General features: G+C 28.0%; 1 protein-coding gene, 1 non-coding gene and 2 pseudogenes across 3 annotated transcripts in view; 2 read left to right on the top strand and 2 right to left on the bottom strand.

Moving 5' to 3' along the window:
- The first annotated feature begins 32 nt into the window (after positions 1 to 32).
- On the top strand, positions 33 to 808 carry LOC149885173 (uncharacterized; annotated as a pseudogene).
- Positions 809 to 1,713: 905 nt separating this feature from the next.
- Trnag-ucc (transfer RNA glycine (anticodon UCC)) lies at positions 1,714 to 1,785 on the bottom strand. Its single transcript has one exon. It is a non-coding gene; the product is annotated as a tRNA-Gly (tRNA).
- A 456-nt stretch (positions 1,786 to 2,241) lies between these two features.
- LOC145186894 (uncharacterized) overlaps positions 2,242 to 26,213 on the top strand; it is a 36,150-nt gene continuing 12,178 nt past the window's right edge. Inside the window, exons 1-29 of the mRNA XM_090095175.1 lie at positions 2,242 to 2,377; positions 3,626 to 3,784; positions 3,891 to 4,061; positions 4,656 to 4,844; positions 5,452 to 5,625; positions 5,863 to 6,045; positions 6,237 to 6,439; positions 6,880 to 7,115; positions 7,327 to 7,554; positions 7,800 to 7,959; positions 8,611 to 8,733; positions 9,412 to 9,540; positions 9,652 to 9,837; positions 10,015 to 10,247; positions 10,330 to 10,435; positions 11,015 to 11,176; positions 12,508 to 12,645; positions 12,768 to 12,956; positions 13,468 to 13,677; positions 13,894 to 14,119; positions 14,225 to 14,274; positions 14,358 to 14,505; positions 15,098 to 15,263; positions 15,609 to 15,859; positions 16,110 to 16,270; positions 20,742 to 20,904; positions 21,258 to 21,369; positions 21,516 to 21,717; positions 21,901 to 22,018. Of these exons, the coding sequence (XP_089951301.1) occupies positions 2,305 to 2,377; positions 3,626 to 3,784; positions 3,891 to 4,061; positions 4,656 to 4,844; positions 5,452 to 5,625; positions 5,863 to 6,045; positions 6,237 to 6,439; positions 6,880 to 7,115; positions 7,327 to 7,554; positions 7,800 to 7,959; positions 8,611 to 8,733; positions 9,412 to 9,540; positions 9,652 to 9,837; positions 10,015 to 10,247; positions 10,330 to 10,435; positions 11,015 to 11,176; positions 12,508 to 12,645; positions 12,768 to 12,956; positions 13,468 to 13,677; positions 13,894 to 14,119; positions 14,225 to 14,274; positions 14,358 to 14,505; positions 15,098 to 15,263; positions 15,609 to 15,859; positions 16,110 to 16,270; positions 20,742 to 20,904; positions 21,258 to 21,369; positions 21,516 to 21,717; positions 21,901 to 22,018 (4,849 nt within the window). The 5' untranslated portion in view covers positions 2,242 to 2,304. The remainder of the gene's footprint in view (positions 2,378 to 3,625; positions 3,785 to 3,890; positions 4,062 to 4,655; positions 4,845 to 5,451; positions 5,626 to 5,862; positions 6,046 to 6,236; positions 6,440 to 6,879; positions 7,116 to 7,326; positions 7,555 to 7,799; positions 7,960 to 8,610; positions 8,734 to 9,411; positions 9,541 to 9,651; positions 9,838 to 10,014; positions 10,248 to 10,329; positions 10,436 to 11,014; positions 11,177 to 12,507; positions 12,646 to 12,767; positions 12,957 to 13,467; positions 13,678 to 13,893; positions 14,120 to 14,224; positions 14,275 to 14,357; positions 14,506 to 15,097; positions 15,264 to 15,608; positions 15,860 to 16,109; positions 16,271 to 20,741; positions 20,905 to 21,257; positions 21,370 to 21,515; positions 21,718 to 21,900; positions 22,019 to 26,213) is intronic.
- The window catches only part of LOC149885174 (uncharacterized), a 146,914-nt pseudogene continuing 144,265 nt past the window's right edge, over positions 23,565 to 26,213 (bottom strand). The window contains exon 2 of the transcript XR_016454784.1: positions 23,565 to 25,270. The product of XR_016454784.1 is annotated as an uncharacterized LOC149885174 (transcript). The remainder of the gene's footprint in view (positions 25,271 to 26,213) is intronic.

The following is a 26,213-nucleotide window of genomic DNA, read 5'->3' on the forward strand; positions in this document are numbered from 1 at the left end:
TACTAGATCTCTTCAATCTTTCAATACTACAGATGCACCTGTAAAATTGATGGCCACAAGTTCTCATAGTTGATAATTTTCATCACTTTTTTCTTTTAAATTCAATTGAGTGATGATTCTCATCACTCAATTGAATTATATTCCGTTGCAGTCCAAAAATAGCATATATTACTGATTTGGTAAACTTTGGCAATAAAACTGCTTCTTTGGTATGGGATACTTATTTAACACATGAGCAGTTTACTAATTTCAACTTCTGTATCCAGAATAGTTATGACATCCCAGATCGTTTGTAAAAGGATATAAAGAATTTAAACAAAAAAGAGTTCACCTACGTAGGTGTCCTTTGTAAAAAGGACATTTTAGGAATAGATGTTCCAGTGTCAAATGAAAACACAGATTTTCCTATTCGAATTCTAAATGAAACCATTGTTCAGTCAAATCCAATGCCAAATGAAATTACAGGCCAGCCTTGTTATTTGACCAATGAAACCCCCTCTCATTATAATCAGATGCCAAATGAAGCTTTTTTTCAGCATATTCTGACACCAATTTAGTCTTGTACAAAGGATTCTGCTAATGACAGTGACAATGATATTTTGCCTTATCCAAATATATATACAATCATGTCAAAAGAAAATCAAAGAAAGGTTCAAAAATATTTTGTATTAACTTCACAAAAAGCATTGCAATCGAAAATTTGAATGACGAGGAAAGAAAAAAAATCAAAAAAGTCAAAGCAACTGAAGAAAAAAGATTAAAAAAGAAAAAGAAAAAAAATCACAACAACAAGAGAAGAAAGAGATAAAAAAAATTATCAAAAAAAGCTAATTTGGTTCAAAATATAAATAGCAATTTAAAAATTTCTCAACTGTTTTTTTTATTTCGTATTTAACACACTAACTATATTTGAATAACAAATAAACACTCTGTTAAAGTACTACTATAAACCTAAAAAAAAGGTTTTTTAGCCAAACAGAGTATATTTTACTATTCTCTTTTTTGCCAAAAAAAAATATATTTTTCTTAGTATATAGTAGTTCCTAGTTCATTATTAGACTATAATCGTCTGATAAAACTTTTTAATATATGAGCATTCTTAGATATATCCGTTTTATCTTATGTAAGTGGCTTATATTAGGTACCATTTCTCAATTTGCTGGCCATGTAGAGAAAAATGTAATTTAACGAAATTGAAATCTCTATTTAAATACATTTTTCTCTGAATGAAGCATATTTTAGTACTACGACATTTTTTAGGTGAAGCCGTTTGTCACTAATACAACAGTGAAAAAATAAATGCTCCATTAGATGAAGGCATTCTTCACGACTATCAATAAGAAATTTTTGGCCATTTATTAAGTACTTAACCCAAAAGCAAAAAAAAAAAAAAAATTAGACTGATTCAAAGAAGGGGTAGCGACTGGAAATCAATTTTCTCTTTTCTTTGTCTATTTTTCCTTAATAATTAGGGTATATCAACTTTTAACTTTTTATTTTTAACAATAAAAATTAATAACGTTTAATAAACAAAATAACGATTTGTTAGTTTTGTTTCTTTACCTAATAATTAGGGTATGTTAACTTCTAACTTTTTATTTTTAATAAAATACTTTTAAATAAATATTTTTTATTTTTAGTAAAAAGTTAAAAGTTGACAAACCTTGATTATTGGGTAAAGAAACAAAAATGACAAAATATAACAAATTAATATGCGTCAGCCGGGAATCGAACCCGGATCTATTGCTTGGAAGGCAACAATGCTAACCGTTACACCACCGACGCTTGTCATGCAAGAGTCAAATTAATTTTTTTGTTTTTATTAAAAAAAAGTTTATTTAAGGAACTTTAATTTCTCACCCTTTTGAAAACGGCAACATTCGTCGGGCCGTTAAACAACATAAATTTCCATAGTAAAAGTAACAACTGCTGAATAGTAAAATTTTGAAACAAACTTTTTTAAGTAAAAACCGATTTTTAGGTGTCCTCCTGAACAACTCATCGAACAAAGTAAATTACGATCAGAGATAAATTGTTAATCAAAATTACGCAATTATTTTAATTCGAAGTAGAAAAAAAAGAGCTTTAAGTTTAACTAAAAGAAAACGTTCAATAAACAATTTCAATAAACTTAATATATTACTTTCTTTTTTAAGACAACTGCACAAACACTTAAAATTGTTTGTCATACCTTGTAAGCTGGGTAAACTTATATACCAAAAAGTGAGCACAGTTATGAGAACGTTTTTAGTTCCTTAATGTTGCCCTGCTGTGGTCGGAGCATTAAACAAACTTAGCACTCAAATGATATTTCTAAAATGCTTGACACTGGTTCTTTTATATTTTAGGGGTTTCAATTGCCTATCTGACGTAAAAGGTAATGTTTTTCATTTTAATAGTTCAAGATAAATCATTTTCTAAACTTCTTTTATGGAAAACTGCACTAGTTTTTTAATTTCCTTGTTATTAAAATCAACAAGTTTTAAAGTTTTATGTATCGATTTTTATTGATTGCTTTACTAAAGAACAGGTTAAATATTAACAATTACTTACTGGTATCGAATTGTTAAAATAAAATCTAAAAAATATTTAAAGCAAGATAATTTGCAATATCGAAACTCAAACTTTACAATGGAGTTTTTCTCTGTGAATGATCTTTAAACTTAATTACTGGATATGAATTTTGAACAAGTGCATCAAGAATGGATTAAAATGCTCTTCTTTTCACTTCCTATTTTCGCTTGCTAATTCTTTAAGTTTGCCAATCCCAAAATAATCATAAACCAGTTGTAAATTTAGTAAACCGAATGCTAAACGAAGATTTCATAAATCGACGGGTTGAATTTAATTAAAAATAACTTATCACTTTAGTATTCTAAAAACTTCATATCTTGGATTAGAAATTTTGTACTTCTCCTATTTTGCATTTTCTCAGTTTTCATAGAAATAGTCAATGCTCAAAAAAAGGTTTTTTAAAATTATGATTCTCAAGGTAATGAACCTGGATTCATAATTTTAAAAATAAAAAAAAAAAAAAGAAAAAGAAAAGAAAAAGCCAATGAAGGCTGAACTCTAATTAGATGTGGATGTGAATTTTTGAAATCACATCCTTCCTTGACAATCTTTTTAAAGAGAAAATTTTCACTTTTCTCTGTGTTTTAAAACTTATAAATAAATTCTATTCCATACTAGTTTTATGGGTTTTTCTTATCTTTTTTTAGTAATTTTTTTTTTCGAGATTTTTTATAAAATGATTCGACACAGGTACGACGTTTTTTTTGTTTTTTTTATCGTTTATTAGTGTTTTTTTTTTTTCGAAATTATTTCGAAATGATTCGGCGCAGGTTCGACGATTTCGTTTATTAGTAATCGCAAAAATAATTCTAGTGATACTACGATTACTTTAAACAAAGTTTTACCTTACAACGCTGCTACTAAGTTTATTAGTTTCATTTTTTACGTAAACTTAATGTAAAGTAATAAATCTATTGATTTATTACTTTGCATTAAGTTAATATAAAATATCTGCTGCATTATTTAGATGTAGGTACGTCTAAACGATATTGTTGTAAGCTAATTATTTAACTAATAATTTTTTTGAAAATCAGTGAAATTTGGCTTTAAGGTGGCTGGGCTACATGGTCAGAATGGAGCAGTTGGGGGAAAGGATTGTGTGAAGGTAACCAGCGTGTTAAAACAAGGGCCTGTTCTAATCCAATACCTTCTGCCAATTCTGATGATCTGTATTGCATTGGTGACAGTTATATTAAAGAAGTTGGTGAAAGTAAGATTTCTTTTTGTATACCTACTAATTTAGTTTAACCTTTAGTTTTAAGTTTCCATTGTCATATATATAATTTAATTGAATAAATACTTTGATACAATTTTAGTTGATGGTGGTTTTTCTGAATGGTCTCAATGGAGTTCTTGTGAAAGACCTTGTGGTGGGTCAGTAGTTAATCGAACAAGAGTATGTGACAGTCCTGCTCCTAGCAAAGGAGGTTTATTCTGTGTTGGAGAAATATTTCAAACAAAGCTTGAATGTATTGCTCCATGCCCTGGTATGTATCATGGATGAAGTTAGCATATTTTTTTATCTCATTAAGAGATTCTATAAATCAATAAAAGTCTTAAACTGATATGGGCTGGAGCCTTACAAGTGTGTTATATTTTACATGAATCTTTAAAATTATGAAACACAGAATGCCATTTCTCTAAAATATGCAAATCTTTACTAATCTGTTCAAAATATTTTTACTGATAAAAATATTTTGTTCAAAATATTTTTATTAGTAAAAATATTTTGAACAAAATCATATACAAAAAATATAAATAAATATACACAGTATAATATAATATAAACAATATAATATAATATAAACAAGTTATGCTTAAGCAAATCTTATCAATGCTTATCAATCAGTTTAAAAAATTTCATATCAGTCTAATCATTTTAAGATGGCTCTGATAAAACACAAGATGAAAATATAATAAGAATTCACTGGAAGTGGATCTGGTACTGGGTCTATTTTTCTTCAGTAAGTTTCCCATCAGTAAAATATTTTACACTCTATCCAGAGAGAATTAATACATATTACTTTCTATCTATTCTGAGCTCTGAATACAGTAATAACAATAAATGATAACATTTTTAGAGGGAAGAACTGATGGTGCATGGTCACCTTGGAGTGAATGGACCCCATGCCCTGAAACTTGCTCTACATCAGGTGGTGCTCTAGTTCATAGATATCGCTCTTGCAATATGCCACCACCCATGTATGGTGGTGCTCTATGTCCTGGAAATTCTTCTGAAGCTGTAATATCATGTTATGATAGCTGCCCAGGTAAGCTTACATATAGATAAGTTTATAGGAAAAAAATAAAGTTGTGTGCATTTAACTGTAGTTTTGCAGACTTAACAATTGATGAAAAGGAAAGTAAGACAAAGAGTCAATGTTCTGTGGTTAAATTCCACAATTAGTTTTAAAGTACTAGAATATTTTCATCAATAATATAAGAATATAAATTCTTCATAATGTAAGGAATAAGCTTTAGTTGTTTAATAATAAAGCTAATAGCTATCTCTTTTAACTTATAACTTCTTTTTTTTAAAAAAAATCATTTTTCATTGTTTTGTAAAGTTTGAGTAAATTGTTTTAATAGCTGGGGGTAATCAGCTAGAAAATAGTTATATTTAAAAATGATAATTTTAATTATAAATTTTAGTTAATGAACTTCTGTATTGCAGTGTTCTGTTTGTATTTTAAAATAATGAGAAGTTTTTTAAAAATATATTCATTTCCAATATCATCATGTTTAATTATGTGTTTATCTCATGAAGTTTTATTTATTATACTTTTATATTTGTTAACTTTTTTTAATTTATTTTCTAATTTAACATTTAATAAATTTGGATAAAAAATAAAAATGTTCAAGCAAAAAAATATTTAGTTCATGGAGGATTTGGTTCATGGTCTGCATTCTCAGAATGCTCTCAAACATGTGGTTCTGGAACAATGCATCGCTCAAGAACATGTAGCAATCCTGAACCACGTGGACAAGATGCACAAAATTGCACTGGGCTTTATGAAGAAGTGCGACATTGCAGGCTTGCAGAATGTGTTGGTAATTTTTTTCAAATTGCATGATCCATAACTATTGGAAGGTTTATTAGGACTATATTTAGAATTTTTTAAAATGTTTAAAAATTAAATTTGAACTGACAATTAAAAAATTGTATTAAAGCATTAGTTGTTTGGTTTTATTAGATTCATAAAAACTTACTATACTATAGTTTTACTATTTTTGTCCTATGTTTTATTTTGTTATCTATATGAACAGCAAAAAATCTTTGATAATTAGATGCAATTAATGGTATGTGGGCACAATGGAGCACTTGGAGTACATGTTCTGAAAAGTCAATTTGTCTAAAAGGTATTTCAAAGCGCGAAAGAACTTGCTCTAATCCGGCTCCAAACAAAGGAGGAGATGAGTGTCTTGGAATTAAGGAAGAGTCTGTTAAATGTCCAGTTAGTAAATGTCAGGGTAAGCAAAAGTGATTTTATATAGTTTTAACAAATAGTTTTAAAAAACAGTTTCTTAAGTTTACTGATGTAAACTTTAGTGAAACATTATTTTTGCAAACATAATTAGAAAACAACTGTACCAATTACAACTTGCTGCAATAAAGAGAGATAATTTTTAAATACTGCGTAAATTCTCAAGTTTTTATTCAGGTCCATCACAGCAGAAACCTAACACCCTTCCTGTTGCAAAAAATGAGTATTTGTATAGAGAATGTGGAGCTACAACCAAATATTACTCTCAAGGACAAGGTTTACAAGTTCCTGAAGGAGTACTTGCTCATGTGAAATTTAGTGACAAGTTCAAAAATGGATATTATGCTACACAAGTTGAAGAGAGTGGGAAAGTGACTAAGGTAATGTAGTATGATAATGCTTAAGGTAAATATACTTTAGATGTTTAGATTAAAAATTTTAGTTTTAAAATATTTAAATTGATATTCATGAAATTTTTAAAAGATATTCATGTTGAATCTTCAATATGCAATTTCAATTTCCACCAAAAATGCAAACTACACACAACTATATAACAAAATATCTGTATGTAACTCTTTAATGCTAATATTATTTAATTGGGAGAGAGTATGTTTTAGGAATTTTTTAAGGCTAATATTAATAAATCAGCTGGAAAAATTTTTTAAGACTTCTTCTAGAAAAAGTTTTTGAAAAATTAACAAATATTTTATTGAGAGAAAAGTTCTTTTGTGTTATTATAGATTGTAAAGAATCCTTAAAAAAAAAGTGTATATGATTTTGAGTAGAATTTAACAGAAAGTTACAAATTTCAATCTTTCAGTACTGTTTTGAACCATGGCCTTTTTTAACCATTAAAGAAGCTGCTGACTTGGTACCTTCTTATCGAAAAACACCTGAACTCCCCAACTACAAGAGACCTGCAGACGAAAACCTTCCTGTGCTTGGATTTTCGGTCCGTGTTGCAAAAGATACCTACAAGTTACGAGGTTGGGATTTTGGAATAGAGGAGACAAGTGAATATTTGGCAGGAAATAAGTTAAAACTTTTTGATGTAATGTAGGTATTTATTATCTTTGGTGCTATTTTTGTTTTTAATATTTATATTTCTTTATTATATTATACTGAAATTTAGGTTTTGTTATATAACCCTATCTTGTATGTAAATTGAAAATGGTAATTCACAGTTTTGTTGTCAATTGTTAGATTGATTGACATGACAAAACCTTGTTAAAAATAAAAAACTAATTTCTTTTTTACTTTGTTTTAGGTTTACCTACTATTCAGATGGAAATACATGGAGTTTTCTTGCCAAAGGCAATTTCTTGCTTTTCAAGCCAACGATCTTTAAATGTGTTGTCTTTAACAATGGCACAAGCCAAATTGCTACATCAATGGTTGGAAAGGCAGAATCAATAACTTTACGAAGTTTTTTGAATGTTTTGAATATTCCAGATGAAGTTGCAGGATATGGAGCATCAATTATCAAAGCTTTTAAGTAAGTATTGTTACAATAGCTAATGATGTGTGTGTGTGTGTGTGTGTGTGTGTGTGTGTGTGTGTGTGTGTGTGTGTGTGTGTGTGTGTGTGTGTGTGTGTGTGTGTGTGTATATATTATTAGCTATTGTATAAAACTTATTTTTAATGTTAGTATTATAGTATGATATATATTTAAATTGTATAGGCTGTGAATGCTCTTGAATTAGCATTTTATATGCTTAAGGTAGTTTTGTTCTTTTTTAGAAACATAGGTATTTGGGAAACAGAATTTATTCAGCCATCAATTGGGTATGATTTTGTTAGCCATTTCACTGCTCCATTTCGCATAACTGTTTCAAAACAGTTCAATGGTGTTCCATTGCACTTTGAGATTGTTTACATACATTCAGGATGGGATAAAAAGGTAAAAGAAATTTTGTTATTATTTAACATTTTCCATCCTATTTTTAGTTATGCAGTTTATTAAATTCTTGTGTTTACAATCTTTACTTAAAAAAATTGGTTTTTCTGCTATTTCTTTTAATGGTTTACCTAAAAATAAAACATAGCTAAAAAATATTTTTTCAAAGTTACTCAAATAGAATGGTTAAAAGTTTTATGATGTTTAGATGATTTTAAAGAAAGTTTAAGTTTTCTTTTCTGTTTGTTTTCTCAGTCTCAACATTTTCAATTATTCTATGGTTTTATTGATCTGTTTGATCTGTTTTAAGAATGTAAAAATAAAAAATTAGATTAAAATTATATTCTGGTTTTTAAATCAGTTTAAAAAACCCAAAAAATATTCAAGCTATAGAAATATAAAAATTTTTAATTTAACCTTTAGTTTTAAGTTTCCATTGTCATATACATATTTTTGTTGAATAAATACTTTGATGCAATTTTATTTTTTGACAACAAATCATATTAAAGAACACATGAGATTATATTTTTGAAAAGCAAATAAAATTAGGTGTGGGTTTTATCACATCATTCAATATATAGTTTAACATTTATTACTATATAGTTTTACATATATTTACTAAGAGAATAGTTTTATTAAAATTCCTTGTTTCAGGTTGCATTTGGTTTTTCATTTGATGGAGAGTCATATGGCTCAGTCTTAGAAAAAATTGCTGACACTGGTTCAGCTGGAAAAGTTGTTTCAAACTTCATGAATGCTATTGGATTCCAAATAGAAGTAAATTTACATCATCTTCATGGTTTTTAAGCTTAAGTAAATATAATAATAATGATAGTAAAATATATTACTAATGATAAAATGTAATTTTTCATAATATGTAATAATTATAATGTATAATAGATAAAAATATATAATGATGCTAAGATAATTTTTAAAAATAATAAGAAATAGTATGCAGTAATGATAAAATATGATAAGTATTAATAATAGAAATAAAAATGTGTATTAATATTTTTCAGAATCATTTTTAAAACTGTTTTATACTCTTAAATACTATCCTAATATTTGTCAAATATGGTTTTGGTTAGGATTTTAAAAGTTATTTTTTTGATAGTATAAATTCTTGAGTAAAGTTATAACTATGTAAGATTTTAATGAAAAATGTATTTTTAATATTTTCCATCTAGTCTTTGAAATTCAAAATGTTTAACAATTCTCCAGTTTGTTTTTTAAGGTTATCCTTTTGTTTCTTCAGGAAACTGCTTTTAAACTTATTTTGTTATTTCTGTAGTGTAAACATATGTACATTTTTTTTGCAATAATATCTAAAACATGTAAACATGATATTAACTAGATTGATTTTTATAGAAATCTATGTATATAACTAACTTATACAGCATTTTTTGCTGAAAGAAAGTTTGGAGTTCTTTTTTTCAGTTATTTGATTACTTTAAGGTAGGTTTGGGGTATTGTCCAGTCATGTATGGGGAATTTCGTACATCCAAGGCAACAGGATTTATAAAATCACCATTAAACAAAGTTTATTCTGGATTTATTCCAGTTGGGCTTACAGCAGTTGCTATGGTAAGTTTGACCTTCTTGAAGAATAGTTAGTTAAGATTATTATTAAAATGTTACAGTGTTTCAATGAATTTTTGTAATAACATTAATAATAAATTCATTTTTCGTGCACAGGTTAGTTTACCAAAAGATTGCCTGGAAAGCTCATTCTGCAAAATATGTAAAAAAATACTTGGCTCCAGATTTAATTTTCGAATAATGGCAAATGTGAAAGCAGGATACTTTAAAGCCACTGCTGGCTTTTATGATATTAAAATTTATGAAAACTACCTATTTTCAAAGCTGGAGCTTTTTGCAGAGGTATGATTAAGATTTTTTTCAATCATGGTTACCACTGTTAAGATTATAAATGAAAGAAAAATTATCTTGGATATTACTTTTTATATTGTTTTGAACAAAATTATTTTTCTTTAATATTTTTCAGAACAAAATTAAAAACTCTTGATTTTATTATAAATCTTCTTTTCTTTCTCACAGGTTAATACAACATCAAAGCAGCAAACCATTGGTTTCAAAGCAGAAGTAAGAATACCTGTTAGTGCTGGGAAGATTATTGTTGATGGTATGGAGATGGAGAGAAGCTTAAGTTTAGGTGGAATGATAAAGCATAAAATAGGCAGCGAAGATGTTACTGGGACTTTATACATGAATGGCATGTGGTATCATGCTTTTGGTTTGGATTGGCTAAATATTGGCAATATTAATCTTGGGTAAATTTTTTTAGAATGAACTTAAGATTAAAATTTTTAATATTGAAATATTTTTGTGAAATATTTATTGAAATTGCTTTAGCATAACAATAACTGTTGGTTCACCAATTCCTATCACTGGATTTCAATTTGGTGGGCAGTTAGAATTTGGAACAAACTGTTTATATCATGCTGATTTTGAAGAAAATGTAAGTGTAAATCATGAAAGAAATTATTTTTTAAATTAATTATCATCTTTATAACTAATATCTCAAAGTTAATATAAAGTTTCTTTGTTAAAAAGAAACTTTATATTAACTTTGAGAAGATGCATTTAAACCTATTGCAATCATAGGTATTAGAAACAGAGTATAAAAGATAACTTGAAAAAGGTATTTAAATTGTATGTAACTAAAAATAGAAAAGTATCAAAGTAATTTGAAGTTGCAGAATCAAATTACTGTAAAAAGATGGAGGTGACTAACGAAAAATGTTATATTGTTTGTTAAAAAAACTCATTTTTACTAATATTTTATGTGTTTTATAATGTTTTAAAATTACTGACCACTTTTCAATTTATTATTTTTAATTTTTATCCATTACTCTTTTTAATCCATTTTAAAATTAAAATGCATCCTTTTTTCTTTACAATAAAAATTTCTTTTCATAATGCTATTTTTGATGCATGAAATAATTCAATAAAATGTTGTTTTTTTTCATGAAAACAGCTTTAAATATTTTGTAAACAAACATTTTGTATATGTTTAAGTTCTATTTAATTAATTCAGGGCCACTGTTTGCGAGTCCAAATATATTTTGGCTATGGAAAACCAACCTATTTTTTTGGTCAAATCTCATCCCTGACCATTGGAAAACTAGTTCGTATGTGTGGAGGAAGTGCTACTTTGCCAAATATAGTGAATGTTGCTGGTTTTCCTAAAGGTTTGATGGTATGGATCCTTTTAAAAAGATTTTTTTAGTTTATATTTTAAACCACATTGAATCCTTTTTTGCTAATTTTTTCATAACAATTTTGTTAAAGCTCTGCGACAGAAATAATTGGAGAATCTTTTTGTGACAACTTTTAGTTATCAAATGAAGTTGCCATGATGTCATGATATCAAAGTTATTATAAGTAGCATAATTGTTATTATAAGTAGCATAAAATAGAATTGGTTGCATTTCACAAATGTTAACAAGTTAGTAAACAACTGTCAATTTTTATTTTATTAATTTTTTTATTTCTACAATTATTAGGAAACTCAATTTTAAATTTTATAAGTTTGACTTTCTGCAAATTTCAAACAATTTCTTTAACTTCCTTAAGTTCAATTTCTAGTTCAAATCATAAATGTGATAAAATGCAGTGTGATGTTTTAAGAAGCTATTAAGTGTTAGACCATAATGCTAATAGAATTTTAAAAACTAATTTGAGGAATGTTTTGTACATGTAACACTTTTTGTTAAAAACATTTAGAAGTTGTTGCATTATAATCTGTAAAAATCTTCACCATTATCTAGATTAGATAGTTTACATTTGCACTAATTTTCTTTTTTTTTTTTTTTTTTTTTTTACTCATATCAAATATTGCTTAGCTATTTACTTATTTTGCACTAAAATTAAAAGATGTGAAAATACAAGTTTTGTATAATTTGTAATAAAAGTGAGACAATTCCTCAATTAGGTTAAGAGACGATGTCTATAAATGTTATTGTTATATACAATGATAATGTAAATTCAGTATTGATGTTCCCTAAAATATTTTTTAGCATAGTATTTGTTTAGACACTAGCATATGAAAAAAATGTTTAACATATATTTTGTTTTAAAAAGCGACCTCTTAACTCACATTTCAGACCTTTTTTAGAAGTTTGTTTTTGATCATTATGAAGTACATATGGTTTGACAATATTTTACAAATTAAGATGACAAAGTTTGTTTCCTTGTAATAAACCCCCTTTCTCTATTCCCCTAACAAAGTTGTTTAAGGTCATATTACTCCAAGTTACAAGAAGAATCAGATTTCAAGCAGACTTTGTGGAAGCACAGATAAAAGATTTAGATTTTACTTTTTTTTTGGTTAATTTTTTAAGATTGTTTGCTTTTAAAATTCATAATTTTTTGCATTATTATATCCTAAACCTGTGTATTATAAACCCTTTCTAGCTATGGGGCGTTATATGGGTACCTAAACCTGTATTACATGATAGTATGATTTTAGATTTAAATCTGAGGAAAATTTTAAACCACTGTTTACTATTTTGATAATTTTTGTTTTAGGTTTCATACAACCCAGGTAAAGATGTGGTTGACCTCCGGGCTGTTAATGGGCCTATTGTGCCTGATGGTTTTCAATTACAAGGAGTGCTCAACTTGTTTGGATATTCCATTCAAGTGCATATCAAGTACAGTATCAGGGTAACTTAAATTGGAAATGGAAATAAAAACTTTACAAAAAATCTCATTGCTGTTATCTTGACAAATTAACTTCTTTTGAAAAATTAACCATGAAGGTCATAAATAAAAATTTTGTTTTTTAGGAAATTTATATTGATGGAGAATTAGATCCAATAAATTTAGGTGGTTTTATTATAATGTCAAGAAATGAATCTCACTTAAATGTTGGACCAAAATTGCATTTTGCTTACAAAGTGTCATTAGCAGCAAGTGGACCAGAAGCTTCTAAAAGACCATTATGGAAAAAGGCATTAAGTATGCCATATTGGAAGGTATAGAAAATGCATTAATTATAAAGTTATGAATAATGACTGTAGTTTTTACTCTCTACATAACTTATGGTAGAAATGATGTAATGCAGCTATTATCTATTACTATCTATTATTTCTCTCATCCAAGCTGCATAGTAATAACAGCTGTACAAATGTTTTTTAATTAGTGTAAGTGTTTTAATTCAAAGAACAATTTGCTGTAAAGATACACAACTCATAATTTTCATTTGGCAGTACTCTTTTAAAATATGATCTCATTGGGATTTTAAAATAAAACTTCCAATTTTTCATTTTAGATTTTATTTTATAGAAGTTGTTTTTCATGAAACAAATACCAAAAAATAGTATCTATAAATTTTTCAAGTTTAATTTAACAACATCTACTAATTATAACATATTAAATTTTCTTATTTAAGCTTCTTTAAATTTCTCTTTATAGTTTTATTTTTCAAACTGAAATCCGGTTTTAACAAAAAGTTAAAACTACATGTAATAAGCTGGTGTTGTTTAGATCTACTTTGAGGGTTTTGTGAACATTCTTGGCATCAAAGCTTCTGCTTACTTAAATGTTACTACAACTGAACTGGAGATGTACATCTACGGAAAAGTTTTGAATCTTATTTATGCAGAGCTCTATGTTGCTTCAGCTTATGATTATACCAGCATTACTGACATGCATTTTTACATTCGAGCAATTGTTGATCTGCGTGGTTTAACTGATGTAAGTTAGATATATTTTAAAACTAGTTCTGCCTTTTTTAAAAAAAAAAAAGATTTGCATGCTAGTTGCTTAAATTAAGGTTTTTGGTATTGATAAATTAAAATTAATGAAGCACAATTTTACTTGGGTAATTTGCAATAACTTTTAATTTTGTAAATTAATTTATTGTCTTGATGACTGAAGTATTTTTACTAACATTTATTAATGAAACTTTAGGCCATTGAAAAAGCTAGAAAAGCTGTAAACGATGCATTTGTGTATGCTCAAAAAAAACTTTTATCTGCAATTGATGATGTGAAAGTAGCAAAAATTCAGTGTAAGGAAAAACTTAAGATTGATTGTGCTAAATGCTATGCTTTGAAATGTCAAGAAGCACAGAAAAATTGCAAAAACTTCCTTGATTCTGCAGGAAAATGGATTGGTGGCCAATTTAATAAGTTTGGTTAGTCAGCCTATATTTCATAATTAAAATTTTTTTTTTTTTCTAAAATGAGTTAGTGTTAAAATATTTTTATGGCTATTAAATAACACTTATTTTTAAAAATAGGACAGTGGGTGGCAAGCACAGCTCGTAAAGTTGGAGATGGTCTGGCTAATGTAAGAACTTTTGGAGCTTTTTTCTTTAAAAAAGTTAAAATAACAAGTAAGTTTACTATTTAATGATAATTTTAATGGTATAGATTGGGAGAAAAATTGCTTCTTTCTTTGGTCGACGTCGACGAAGAAGTATTTTGGAGCAACGTGATGAGCAGTTTGATATTCATATTCGTAATAGACGCTTCGTAAGCAAACTTATATGCGAAGGTTTAGTTGGTGGAGGTTGCAAAGGTAATGCTCTTAAATTTTAAATTATCTCTGAACTTCTGACTTTATTTTGCCTCTATGTGAAGCTATCAATATTTGTAGTAAGGTTGGCATATTGTATACCATGCTGTAAAGGCAGCAAACATTTAGTCTTTGTATATTTTTGATTAATGTATATCTTTGGACTCAGTTTTTTAGTAAAATTGTAAATGGTTACAGAATTGTTGCAAACTTTGCTAATTAAATTATTGTCAAATTATTGGTGTACACAATTATTGAGTGTCTTATTGTTATTGTGAAAACAGTTTTAAACTTAAATTGTATTTTTTGGGTAACCATGGCAAGTACAAAAATACTGCATTATTTTATTATTTCACAGTATGTTGTATTGCATATAATAGATTTGTTCAATTAAACAATATGGCTGTTCTGGGTTGCAGTTAACTATTATAACTCTTAATTTGTTTCAAAGTTGTTAAACCTTTTCATTTAATCGTTTCATCTATTTTAAATGAAAACTTGAAAAAGAATGATGAAATTTTCCTTCAAGAATTTGAGCAGTGTTTTCATCTTTACCAAATTTGTAATTGACAACTTGTTAAATTCTTATTTTAAGCTGTATCTCATCTATGTTATGGTACATGTAGTGCAGTGGATTTTATTGGACAAGGTTTATGTAATGTTTTGGATGTGGCTACAGCAGCACTAAAAGTAACTGAGAAAGCCATGGGTTGGGTGAATTCAGCAATTCAGTTCCTTATGCAAATATTCTTAATTCATGGGTATGTGTTATTTTAAAGAATTTGTTTTTCTAATTTTTCAAATTTCATCTTTTTTATATTTTATCTTATTCAATCTTTTCTCATTCTTTTTTTTAGTTTGTTTTTTTGATTAAATTTTGACAAGTTCATTAAAAAAAAATTACAGGGAAGGGAGATTTTGTTAATAAAAAAATGCATTTTAATACATTTTAATGTAATATATTTATTGATATATTTATTTATAATATATATTAATATATATGTAATATGTATTAATATATTGATATTTAATATATTTAGTAATATATTTGTTATTATAAAAAAAAGTTCTCTAACAGTTATCTAATTATAACCACTTTACTTAAGAATCCGTTTTGAGCTTGGATTGGGTCAAAAACTAAATGGTTTCATGGTTGGTGCTGCTATTGACTTGACCATCTTTGGACAGCGACAATATTTTGAGTTTCAATTTGATTTAAAGAATCCTGTGCAAAGTATAATGAATGCTAAAGATGGTGGACTATACAGATACAAAGAAGGTGTTAGGCAGCTTCGAACTGCTCCTACTTTCAGTCCTTATGATCGACCAAATCCTTTTTCTGACTTTGACATTTCAGGTAAAGATTTAAAAAAGAAAAGCTTTGTGATAATTTAAGACATTTTTTTATGTTTTAAGTTTAACTGAGATCTAATGATTTGTAAAGATTTAAAACTGAAATTTTGCTAATGAATAGTTGAAGAGATCAAGCACTGATTGCTAAGTGCATAATTTTAAAGTTAATAATGTATCCAAAAATGTATATAAATCATTATTTTAAATCTAGTTATAGAATGTAATTTTTCTGTATTATTTTTTTATAATGAAAGGGACATTTGGTATTGAAGCTCTGCGCACTACAAGTGACAGTCGTCTTGGTGCTTGCATAGGAGCACCAACCATAGATGTTAATGAGCAATTGGTTCTTATAGCTTGTAATGATACAGATGAACGCCAAAGGTGGACACATACCATTCATGGCATGCTTATTGTGAGTTAGTTGTTGAATCAAAATTGTGGGTGTGTAAGTAGTTTTTTTTATCTGACAAAGTCCATAAAGGCTCTATTAGATTCAAATAGGGGATTTATGATTTCCAAAACACATTATTTTTATCAAAAAAGGCTGCAGCAGTGTGTTTTGGAAAAAATTGAGATTTATATACTTGTGGATTCCTTGCCACATTTGCGTTAAATAATTATTGGTGATAAAGTCCAACCAAAAATTAAGCTAAAGATTAGGTTCTAATTGGTTTTTGTAATTTCTGGTGCCTTAAAATTGATTTTAAGTTTAACTTTTACAAGACTACACAAATTTATAACTTTATAAATTCAAAAGTTTGTTGAATTCTTAATAAATGTACTAATAAGATTTTATTAAGTAAGATTATATAAATATTCTTGGGTATTGTACTAACATTTACTTAGGTCGTTAGGAAAGTTCGTAGAACTTCATCTATAAAGATACAATGACACAGGAAATAATTAAATATTTATATATCATTTTAAACTGTGTTTAATTATGAAAATTTTAAGTACTTGTTGAAGTATTTTGAATGTTTATTAAAAAAGTTATTTAAATTTTACTATATACGTTTTCAAGAAAAAATTTAAAAATGGAAAAGTTTGAATATCGAGCATACATTAAAACCCGTGCTCTACTTGGAGTTTCAGCACAAGCCATAACTGATGAGTTGGTTTTAGTTCATGGTGACCAAGCTCCAAAATATAGTACAGTTGCCAAGTGGGCTACTTTATTTAAAGATGGTAGAGAGAGTCTCGAAGATGATCCTCGCTCAGGGCACCCTCGAACCACATATACAGCTGAGAATATTGAACGTGTGAGAGCCATTATTGAAGAAAATCCTCATGCAACACATGATACAATTGAAGCCCTGACATCGATTATTCGCTTTACAATCAACGAAATCACTCATAACGCACTTAAAAAAAGAAAACTAACATCACGTTGGATACCCCACAAGTTAACCGATCAAAATCGCAAGAATAGAGTTGAGGCATGTAAGGAAAATTTAGCCCTTTTCAGAAACAGCCCATGGAGACTATGTGATATTATTACAGGGGATGAGTCATGGTTTTATTTGAGACAAGTTGGACAAAAGTCGGCTAACACTAGTTGGGTCGGTGAAGGTGAAAGTCCAAGAACTATAGTAAGATGCGACAGGTTTCAGCTGAAAAACATGTTCTACATCTTCTTCAAAACAACAGGTGTTGTTCATTTGGGTTATGTTGAAAAGGGAGACACCATTACTAGTGAATATTATATAAAAAATTGTTTGAAACCTCTTATATGCGAAATAAATAAGCAAAGACCTAAAACAGGCACTCAAAATTTCAAATTTCTCCATGATAACGCTCGACCCCATGTGACTCAAGCTGTCACAAATTGTCTAAATCAAGCTGGAATCACGATAATTCGCCACCCACCATACTCACCAGACTTAGCTCCATCCGATTATTGGTTATTCGACTTGATAAAAAAAATCTTGATGATGATACTGACGTCGAAAGTCAAAAAACTCGCATAACGAAGCAACTTCAAAGTATACCCAAAGAAGAGTATAAAAAAACGTTTGACAAATGGCTTGAAAGGATGCAACTTTGTATAGATAACGATGGACATTATTTTGAACATTTGATAAAACAAAATTTAAAAAAACTCTTCTTTTTTTTTTTTTTAAAGGGGAGTTCTACGAACTTTCCTAACGACTTAAGTATTAAAATCTTATTTTTTCATAATTTTTTGAAAAAACTATCTGCTTTTCCTTAAAACAAAAAAAATGTTTTAAAGGTGAATTTTGTCTCTAGTTGAATATAAAAAATAGTTGAACAAAATCTTTAAAACGTTTGTTGCATTCAGCAACATTAAACTTATTCAAAATTTTATAGTTTTTCATGGTTAAATTTACTGTGGTTTTGCTTAAGTCATGGTCAAGCTTATTTACATAATCAAACAGTAGATCAATTAGTAAAAAATTATTCAACCTATATTTCTTTTTAGGTAGAAGCCTTTCAAGTTCTTCTTCTTAAATCATTTCACAAGCAGAAGAAATATTCTTTTCTTGTTCTTCATCCTTATGTTCATTCAAAGTTTAAAACTCTTTTATCTCTTTTCTATCAGTCTTTTTTCCTCTTTTCTTTCATATGTTTTAGATGTTCCTCCTTTTCTTCTGCTTTCTTAATCATTTAAGCATAATATTCAACTGTAGAGTCAGTTTATTTTTTCTAAGTCCATGATCATCATAGAACTTAACGTTCTTATCTTCAGAATTATTACATTGTGTTCTATTAGCCACATTATCCTTTTCAAAACTTTTATTTGAAATATCAGAATTTGAAGAGCTGTTTTAAAAATTCATAATCTAGCTTTAAAAATTTTTCACACAGATAGCAAAAAAATTGACAACAACAAAAGACCAAAAAAGGTTACTGTGAACATTGTAAATCTTGTTTATTACATCTAGCCTTTGTAATCAACACAGAGGTCCTCAAAAATGCATAAAATGAGAACAAGTTCTGATTATATATATTCTTGAGAACCAGGAAGTGAAACTTTCTTAATGACTTAAAGAATTAAAAGCTCTTTTAGACTGCAGCTCACAGGTGGATGATGATAACTTTTTTATACTCTCTAGCTTATCTTCTCCTCCTCCTGAAATTAATATCAGAGGTCAGTCTGTTTTCTTGTATAGTAAAATCTGAAAATAAGTTTTCTCTCCTAGTGAACTATTTATTTTCTACCCAGTGAAAATTGATAACCACACCTAGACTTTTTGTTAAAGACAATCAACATAAAATGTTGGTTGCCTGTCAATAACCTTAGTTCTGTCCAAGACAGCCGCCAGCCTGCTATGAGTTTTTTTTGCTTGTGCATTTTAACTTTAAGTTCATCACCTGAATTTTCAACAGTTTTTTTCTTTTTAAGTTCATCACCTGAATTTTCAACAGTTTTTTTCTTTTTAAGTTCATCACCTGAATTTTCAACAGTTTTTTTCTTTTTAAGTTCATCACCTGAATTTTCAACAGTTTTTTTCTTTTTAAGTTCATCACCTGAATTTTCAACAGTTTTTTTCTTTTTGGCATTTAATGATGTAATAATATAGGTATGTTAAGTGTTTTTATTTTGTAAACTTTTCATTATGGAGCTGCTGTTTTTCTTCATACTCTATTTTTTAATTTTCTTTTTGGAAATGAAGTGTATCTACTGCATACATACATACATACATACATACATACATACATACATACATACATACATACATACATACATACATACATACATACATACATACATACATACATACATACATACATACATACATACATACATACATACATACATACATGCATAAATACATACATACAAGTTCAAAACAAGAAGAGATTAGAAAATGTGTGTATGAATTTTATTTAAACTACAGGAAGTTCACTTATGACCACTTTAAAACTGAGAATATACCTAAATGTACTATCTACAAGATAATAAAAAGTGCTGAAAGTGAATCTCTTTACCAAAGAGTTCAAGGAAGTGGAAAAAAGGCTTAAAAAATGACCAAGACAAGCATTATAAAGCTCAAACTTATGTTTGACCATAAAGATTTTATATACCAAACAAAACAAAAGTTTCCAAAAAAATTACTTCTATGGATTTCTTTTTCTAAAAATGACATTTCTCAGCCCTATTTTGTAACTAATGGACTGGCTGTAAATCAAGAAATCTACTTAAACAATTGCATTAAGAAGAGACTTATTCTATTCATCAATAATTATCATTCAGATGGTGCATATGTATTCTGGCTCGATTTGACATCATCACACTATGTAAAAACAATTATCATGTACCTAAACAAGAAAAAAGTGCATTTTGTTGAGAAAGCAGATAATCCTGCAAATTTATAAGAATGTTGTCCTATCAAATGTTTTTGGAGTATTTTGAAAGGCCTTGTCTACAAGTATAATTCCCATGTAGAAAATCTTTAAAAAATTATGCTCTAGAATCAAGTATTGCCTTAATAAAGTTGATATTGAGCTCATACATAGTTTAGCTCAGTCTATACCAAGCCTTAGTTGATAAAGTCAGAATCAATGCTTTAATTGAAAATAACTAATTATATAGATAAAAACAAGAATAAAAATACTTTATAGTATTTTATAAAGATTTTCCTGTTTTGTTATACCTTAAAAGAGATATGTGTCTTTAAATCTAGTCTCATTTTTCAGTTGCATCTATTACTAAGAAAGTCCTCATGCTGTTTTTTCAATATATAGATAGATAGATTAGATAGATAGATAGATAGATAGATAGATAGATAGATAGATAGATAGATAGATAGATAGATAGATAGATAGATTGATAGATTGATAGATAGATAGATGAATAGATAAATAGTTCTTATTCTTTGATTTAATTATTTATTGAATTATTGAAAAAATTTTATTTTTAGAATCTTCACTCAAAGAAATGTTTGGCAATGCCAGATATACCTGATGGCAAGTTGTTCCAAACAGAATGTGATAACCCAAAACAAAAACATCTTTTGAATCATGAATGCGACATCAAAACTAAAACATTGAAATTGAGGAAGAAGGATTTATGTGTTACAACTGGTAATTTCTAATATAGATCTATTTAGAATCATATGTATAAACTAAAAAAAACAACTCATTTTTAAAACAAGTAATGTTTTATTTAACAAAATTACTGCAGAGCAAAATGTATAAACTTTTTTTTGCTCTGCAGTTTTGTTAAATAAAACATTACTTGTTTTAAAAATGAGTTGTTGTTTTTTTTTTTAATTTTTTTTTAAGAGAATTTAGTTTTTAAATTTATCTGATAAAATTTTAATTTATTACTCTATAAATATTTTTTGAAAAAACTTCATAATGAACAGGAAACACCTGTAATTTAGTCTCAGTTTTCAGAGCAGAGTTTCAGAAAACTTCTCAATATCTTCTTTCAGTTATCACTAGTGAAGTTGGTCCTGGCTCAATACAGCATCATGGCTCACTAAAATGCATTCATGTGTCTCCAGGGAATAGGCTAATTTTAAGAAATGGTTGTCAATTAACCACGTAAGTTGATTTGGTTTTTGTAAACTTTGAACTTTTTTTTGAAACTTTTTTCTTTAAATTGTGGAATTTTTTCTCTTAATATGAAGAAAAATAAATGAAAACTCCAAAAAAAAATTTCAAATATAAATTTAACATATTTTTTTAAGCACTGAGTTTGAAATAAGCCAATCAGGCCATTTGTATTACCGCTCCACAGGCTGGTGTGTTCGCCCCTTAAACAATAAAGCAATTAGTGGTGCCACCTTAGAACTTGTGCAGCCATCATTAGGGTGTGATTCCTTTTCATTTACAAAGCAAGGTTCATTGCAGCATGTTTCATCAAGGTTATGCATTCAAACATTGCAAATGGTTAGATTTTCATTCAGGAAAATGCTTTTTTAATAATGTGTAAAGAAATAAGATATTTTCTTGCATATTAGAAACTATAACAAGAATATAAAAAGCCAAACAAAAACTTTTGAATTTTTGTTAAAAAAAAAAAATCTTCCTTTAACAGATGATTTATGCAAATTTATTCAATTGTTTACTTAGGAGATGATACCTCGTGATTACACTGAATTAGTTCTTGGAAAACAATGTGAATATGTTAGTTCATTAAAAAGTACAGCATCACTTCCTGATTTACAGATGACATTCACATTTGTACCTCGTAAGTGAGTTTCCCAATTTAAAATTTTTAAATTGCTCATTCTACTGCTTGACTGGATAAAATTATAAAACAACTGGATAAAATAATAAAATTATAAAAAGAACTAGATAAAATTGTAAAAATGGCAATAATAAAAATACAAATAAAAAGATAACAATAAAAATAATAAGATAACAACAAAAATAACAAAATGATAAGTTAAAACTCAAATTATTATTAAGCTTTAATTTATTATTATATTTATGAATTTTCAGTTGCTAAGAATCTCTCATACAGTTAATAGCTGATCACTAATGAAAATGTTAGTTTTCGTTTTTTTTTATTTAAGTTAAGATTGTTTGATTGTGTGTAATTAAAGATTTTTTTTTTTGTTTGTATGGCAAATGCACATTATTGTTGCCCTTTGGTGTAAATGTGAAATAAGTTGTAATATGATAAATATGAGTAAAGTAAAAAGAAATTTGAATATAAAGCAATAGAGTATTTAAAAATAACTAGTAATTTCACTCAAAAAAATTTTTTAAGTATTCACTTTAAGCAAATCAAGAGTTAAAATTAAGAATTTTATCAGTTTTTAGTATTGCAGGTTTACTACAAGCACTGGATTAAATTTCATTTTTAGTTGTTGATTGACTTGCCTCTTCATTTGGATGCAAAAATTTTAAGATTTAAACAAAACAAAAAGTTAAAAAAAAGTTAAACAACTTGGTGTTTATCAAAATTCTACAGTTCATAGAAATTTTTTACAAAAATTGCAAATAACAACTACGTCTAAAAAGGTAAACCTATCAAATTCAGTTTCTATTGAAAAGGCTTATGATAATTTAATGGACACAACTTGTTACAGAAAAGTAAACCTATTTAAAGGGTTTCTATAAGGGAAATAAATTCAAAAAAAAAAAAAAAATAATGAAAATAATCTTATTTGTTAGGCAGGTGTCAGAAATGAAAACAGTAAAAAAACTCAATCAATTTTCTCAGAATATCAAAACAAGAAAAGTTGTGAGAAGAAAAAAAGAGCACAGTTGCAATCCATATCCTTAATATAGGGGAGAGTATGCATCAATGATCCTAAAAATCTATCCGGCCAGTTTACTGAATATATGTTTTCACTTTAACCTCTAAATTAACAGTAAATGATAGCAAACTTTATACTTTATTATAATTTAATGATCATTTACTGACCAAAATATTTTAAAAAAATTAAAAATAATAAAAATTAATAACACTCAATTGGGATCAAGGGTGCATACTGGTATGCTCCCTTGATCCTACATATATGCACCCTTGATCCTATTTTTGTATACTTGATCTGAATCCAAATTTATACCAAGAATGTGTAAAAATTGTCTATATTAAAAACCATTTAACTTTTTGTAAATTTTATTACAACTTTAAGCAAAATCAATGAAAGAAAAAAATTAATGCAACGAAAAAAGAAAAATTAATGATAAAAAATGTTTTCTTTTTACTGAGGCTCTATGTTTCCTCAGTTGTTAAAGTAAGAAATTACTTCTTTACAATATCCTTGAGTAGATTCTAATATATCACTGTCACTGTTATAGCTGTTTAAAATATTATCATTTTTTCTTTTATAATTTTCGACATCAAGTTTTCTTTTTCTTGTCATGAAGATTTTTTTTTGGCATAAAGCTTTCTGATTTTTTGTCTTTTAAGACTGACTTTTTTTTTTCATTTCCTGAAGTCTATTTAGTTCATTTCGAACAGGAGTATCAGTGCGTATTAGGATGCGCTGACGCTTATGTCTTTTAGAAGACTTTCTTGATCCAGCTTTTGGAAATGGCTTGATTTTTTCTAAACTTGCTTGATGAGCAATATTAATAGTAACACTGGACAGTTGACTCCCAGGGTCAGTTATTTTTAAAAACTGAGTAGGCAATAAACTAGAAGGTGAGTCTGATGGCAGACTTGACATTGAATGATTAAAGGCTGGGACGTAAAATTTAGCAGAAACTGAATCAACAACATCTTGAAATGAATTAGCAGAGACTGGTTCTGAACGGTCTGTCAAAGATGAAGCCAAAAACTCATTATCAGAAAATATGTTAGGATTAAAGGGTTCAATTCTTGCCACAGCACATCCTGCAGAAATGTTAGATGGAGTAAAGGCTTGTGCATAAGCTTTACTTGTAACTGCAGCTATATCATATATCGTCATTGGTCTTGGATTAGATACAACCCAATCATCACAGGCTACATTGTAATAAGGTTTCAGTGGCCCATATACTGACCGATCCAATGGTTGCAGCTTGTGACTACAATGTGGTGGAAAGGATAGCATTGTTATGCCATTTTTTTTTGCTAAATCTAAACATGAAACTGAAACATGGCTCTCATGATTGTCAAGAAGTAAAAGCACTGGATTAACTGGTGAACATTTCACATTTTGAATAAAATGTTTCATCCATTCTAAAAATGTTGCAAATTCATCCAGCCAGAAGGATTTGCAACCCCAACACATCCAGGTGGACCACCATTTATCATGCTTCCTTTGAAATGAACTCTTGGAAAAATAAAAAATGGAGGGATTGAGTTTCCTATTGCATTAGCTGCACAAAAAACTGTTACCAACATCCCTCTTTCTGCTGAAGTTATCCTTCCAACTTGCTTGTCTCCTTTACCAGCAATTACTTTGACTGGTTTTTGTACAGTTGTGAGACCTGTCTCATCTACATTATAAATATTTTGTGGTTGAAACTTGAGTCGCAGACGAACCTCTCTTAGATTGGTGAAAAATTCTCCAACTGTATAACAATTAAAAGCAGTTGCTCGTGCCAAGCTGGTAGCTTCTGGATTTTGTAAAGATAATTCTTTCCTGCGTAACATAAAACCATGAAGCCACTGTTTCCCAGCTATTTGTGACCTATTCCACGACTTAGGAATGCGTTTAGAAAAAGTCATTGCAAATTCATATGCTAGTTTTCGTGTTGTTTTGGTTGACAAACCATAATGAAGTTTTGAAGCCTTTAAAAGATAGTCTGATAAAGATGTTTCTTCTTCATTGCTAAAGATTTGCATTGTAACATAGTTAGGTTTGCAGACTGTATTTGAGTTTGATCGACATTTCCTAACATACATTTTTAGTGTCATTAAATTTATTCCTCTTTCCTTAGATACACAATAAACTGTCTGGCCATCAAGAACTGAATCAACAGCTGCTCGCATTTCATTTTCATTAACTTTACCCCTCGGTCTTTCAGTTTTTCTTTTTTTATGATACACCATGTTAAACTGTAAAAAAAAATCTGTTAAACTTTATTCCATTCATAAATTGTTGAATTAGTTTTTATAAAGATCTTTTTTTATAAATACAAACAAACATAAACAAAGATTTTATACACACACATAAATTTTATATATATATATATATATATATGAATACAAAATGATATTATAAGAATAAAAATAAACACAAAATAGCATAAAAATCTTTATCAAAAGGCTTTATCCTAAAAAAAATACAATATGACATATTGTACAGAAATGTTCATGTTACTATAGTTTTTACATTTTGTTATTTTCTTTTTCTGTGTATGCACCTTTGATCATAGGATCGAAGGTGCATAAACGCATTAGGATCAAGGGTGCTAACCCGGTTCATTTTCAAAAAAATTTCTTTTTTGTAATATTAGATGGTTTTACAACATAACAAAAACAACCATAGAAGAGGTGAATACTTTAGTTACAAAATGGTATAAACAAAATTACTAAACACAAGCAAATGTTAAAGATGTGAGGTTCCTTGTAAAAGTAAAAAAAATACTTTTTGCCGCCAAAATAAAACTTTTTAGAAACAACTTTAACAATGGCCTATTTTCTTACCAAAACACAATAAAATTTGTAGATTCAGTATTTATAACATGATGGCTATCAGCCATTTTTAATAACTTATGTAAGTATAAAGATAACGCTGTAGGATCAAAGGTGCATATGGATCAAGGGTGTAAGTTCTCCCCTACACCACAAAAGCTTGCAAAGTTAAGTGGTTCCAGTAAGAGAAATGTACTGCATCCAGTTAAACATTTATTAAATATTGGAGATCTCATAAAAAGACTGGAATACAAAGTCATTGTCACGTAGACTCACAGCTTAGCAGGAAGCACGTTTAGGCTTCAAAGAAATGGTGCCAACAATTTACAAAAGTGATTTTGAGAAAGAATTTCATTCTTCTCTT

This window comes from Hydra viridissima, unplaced genomic scaffold (assembly GCF_058129835.1).
Source record: "Hydra viridissima isolate aposymbiotic clone 2 unplaced genomic scaffold, HvirCarnegie_v1 scaffold_8, whole genome shotgun sequence".
NCBI classification, from domain to species: domain Eukaryota; kingdom Metazoa; phylum Cnidaria; class Hydrozoa; order Anthoathecata; family Hydridae; genus Hydra; species Hydra viridissima.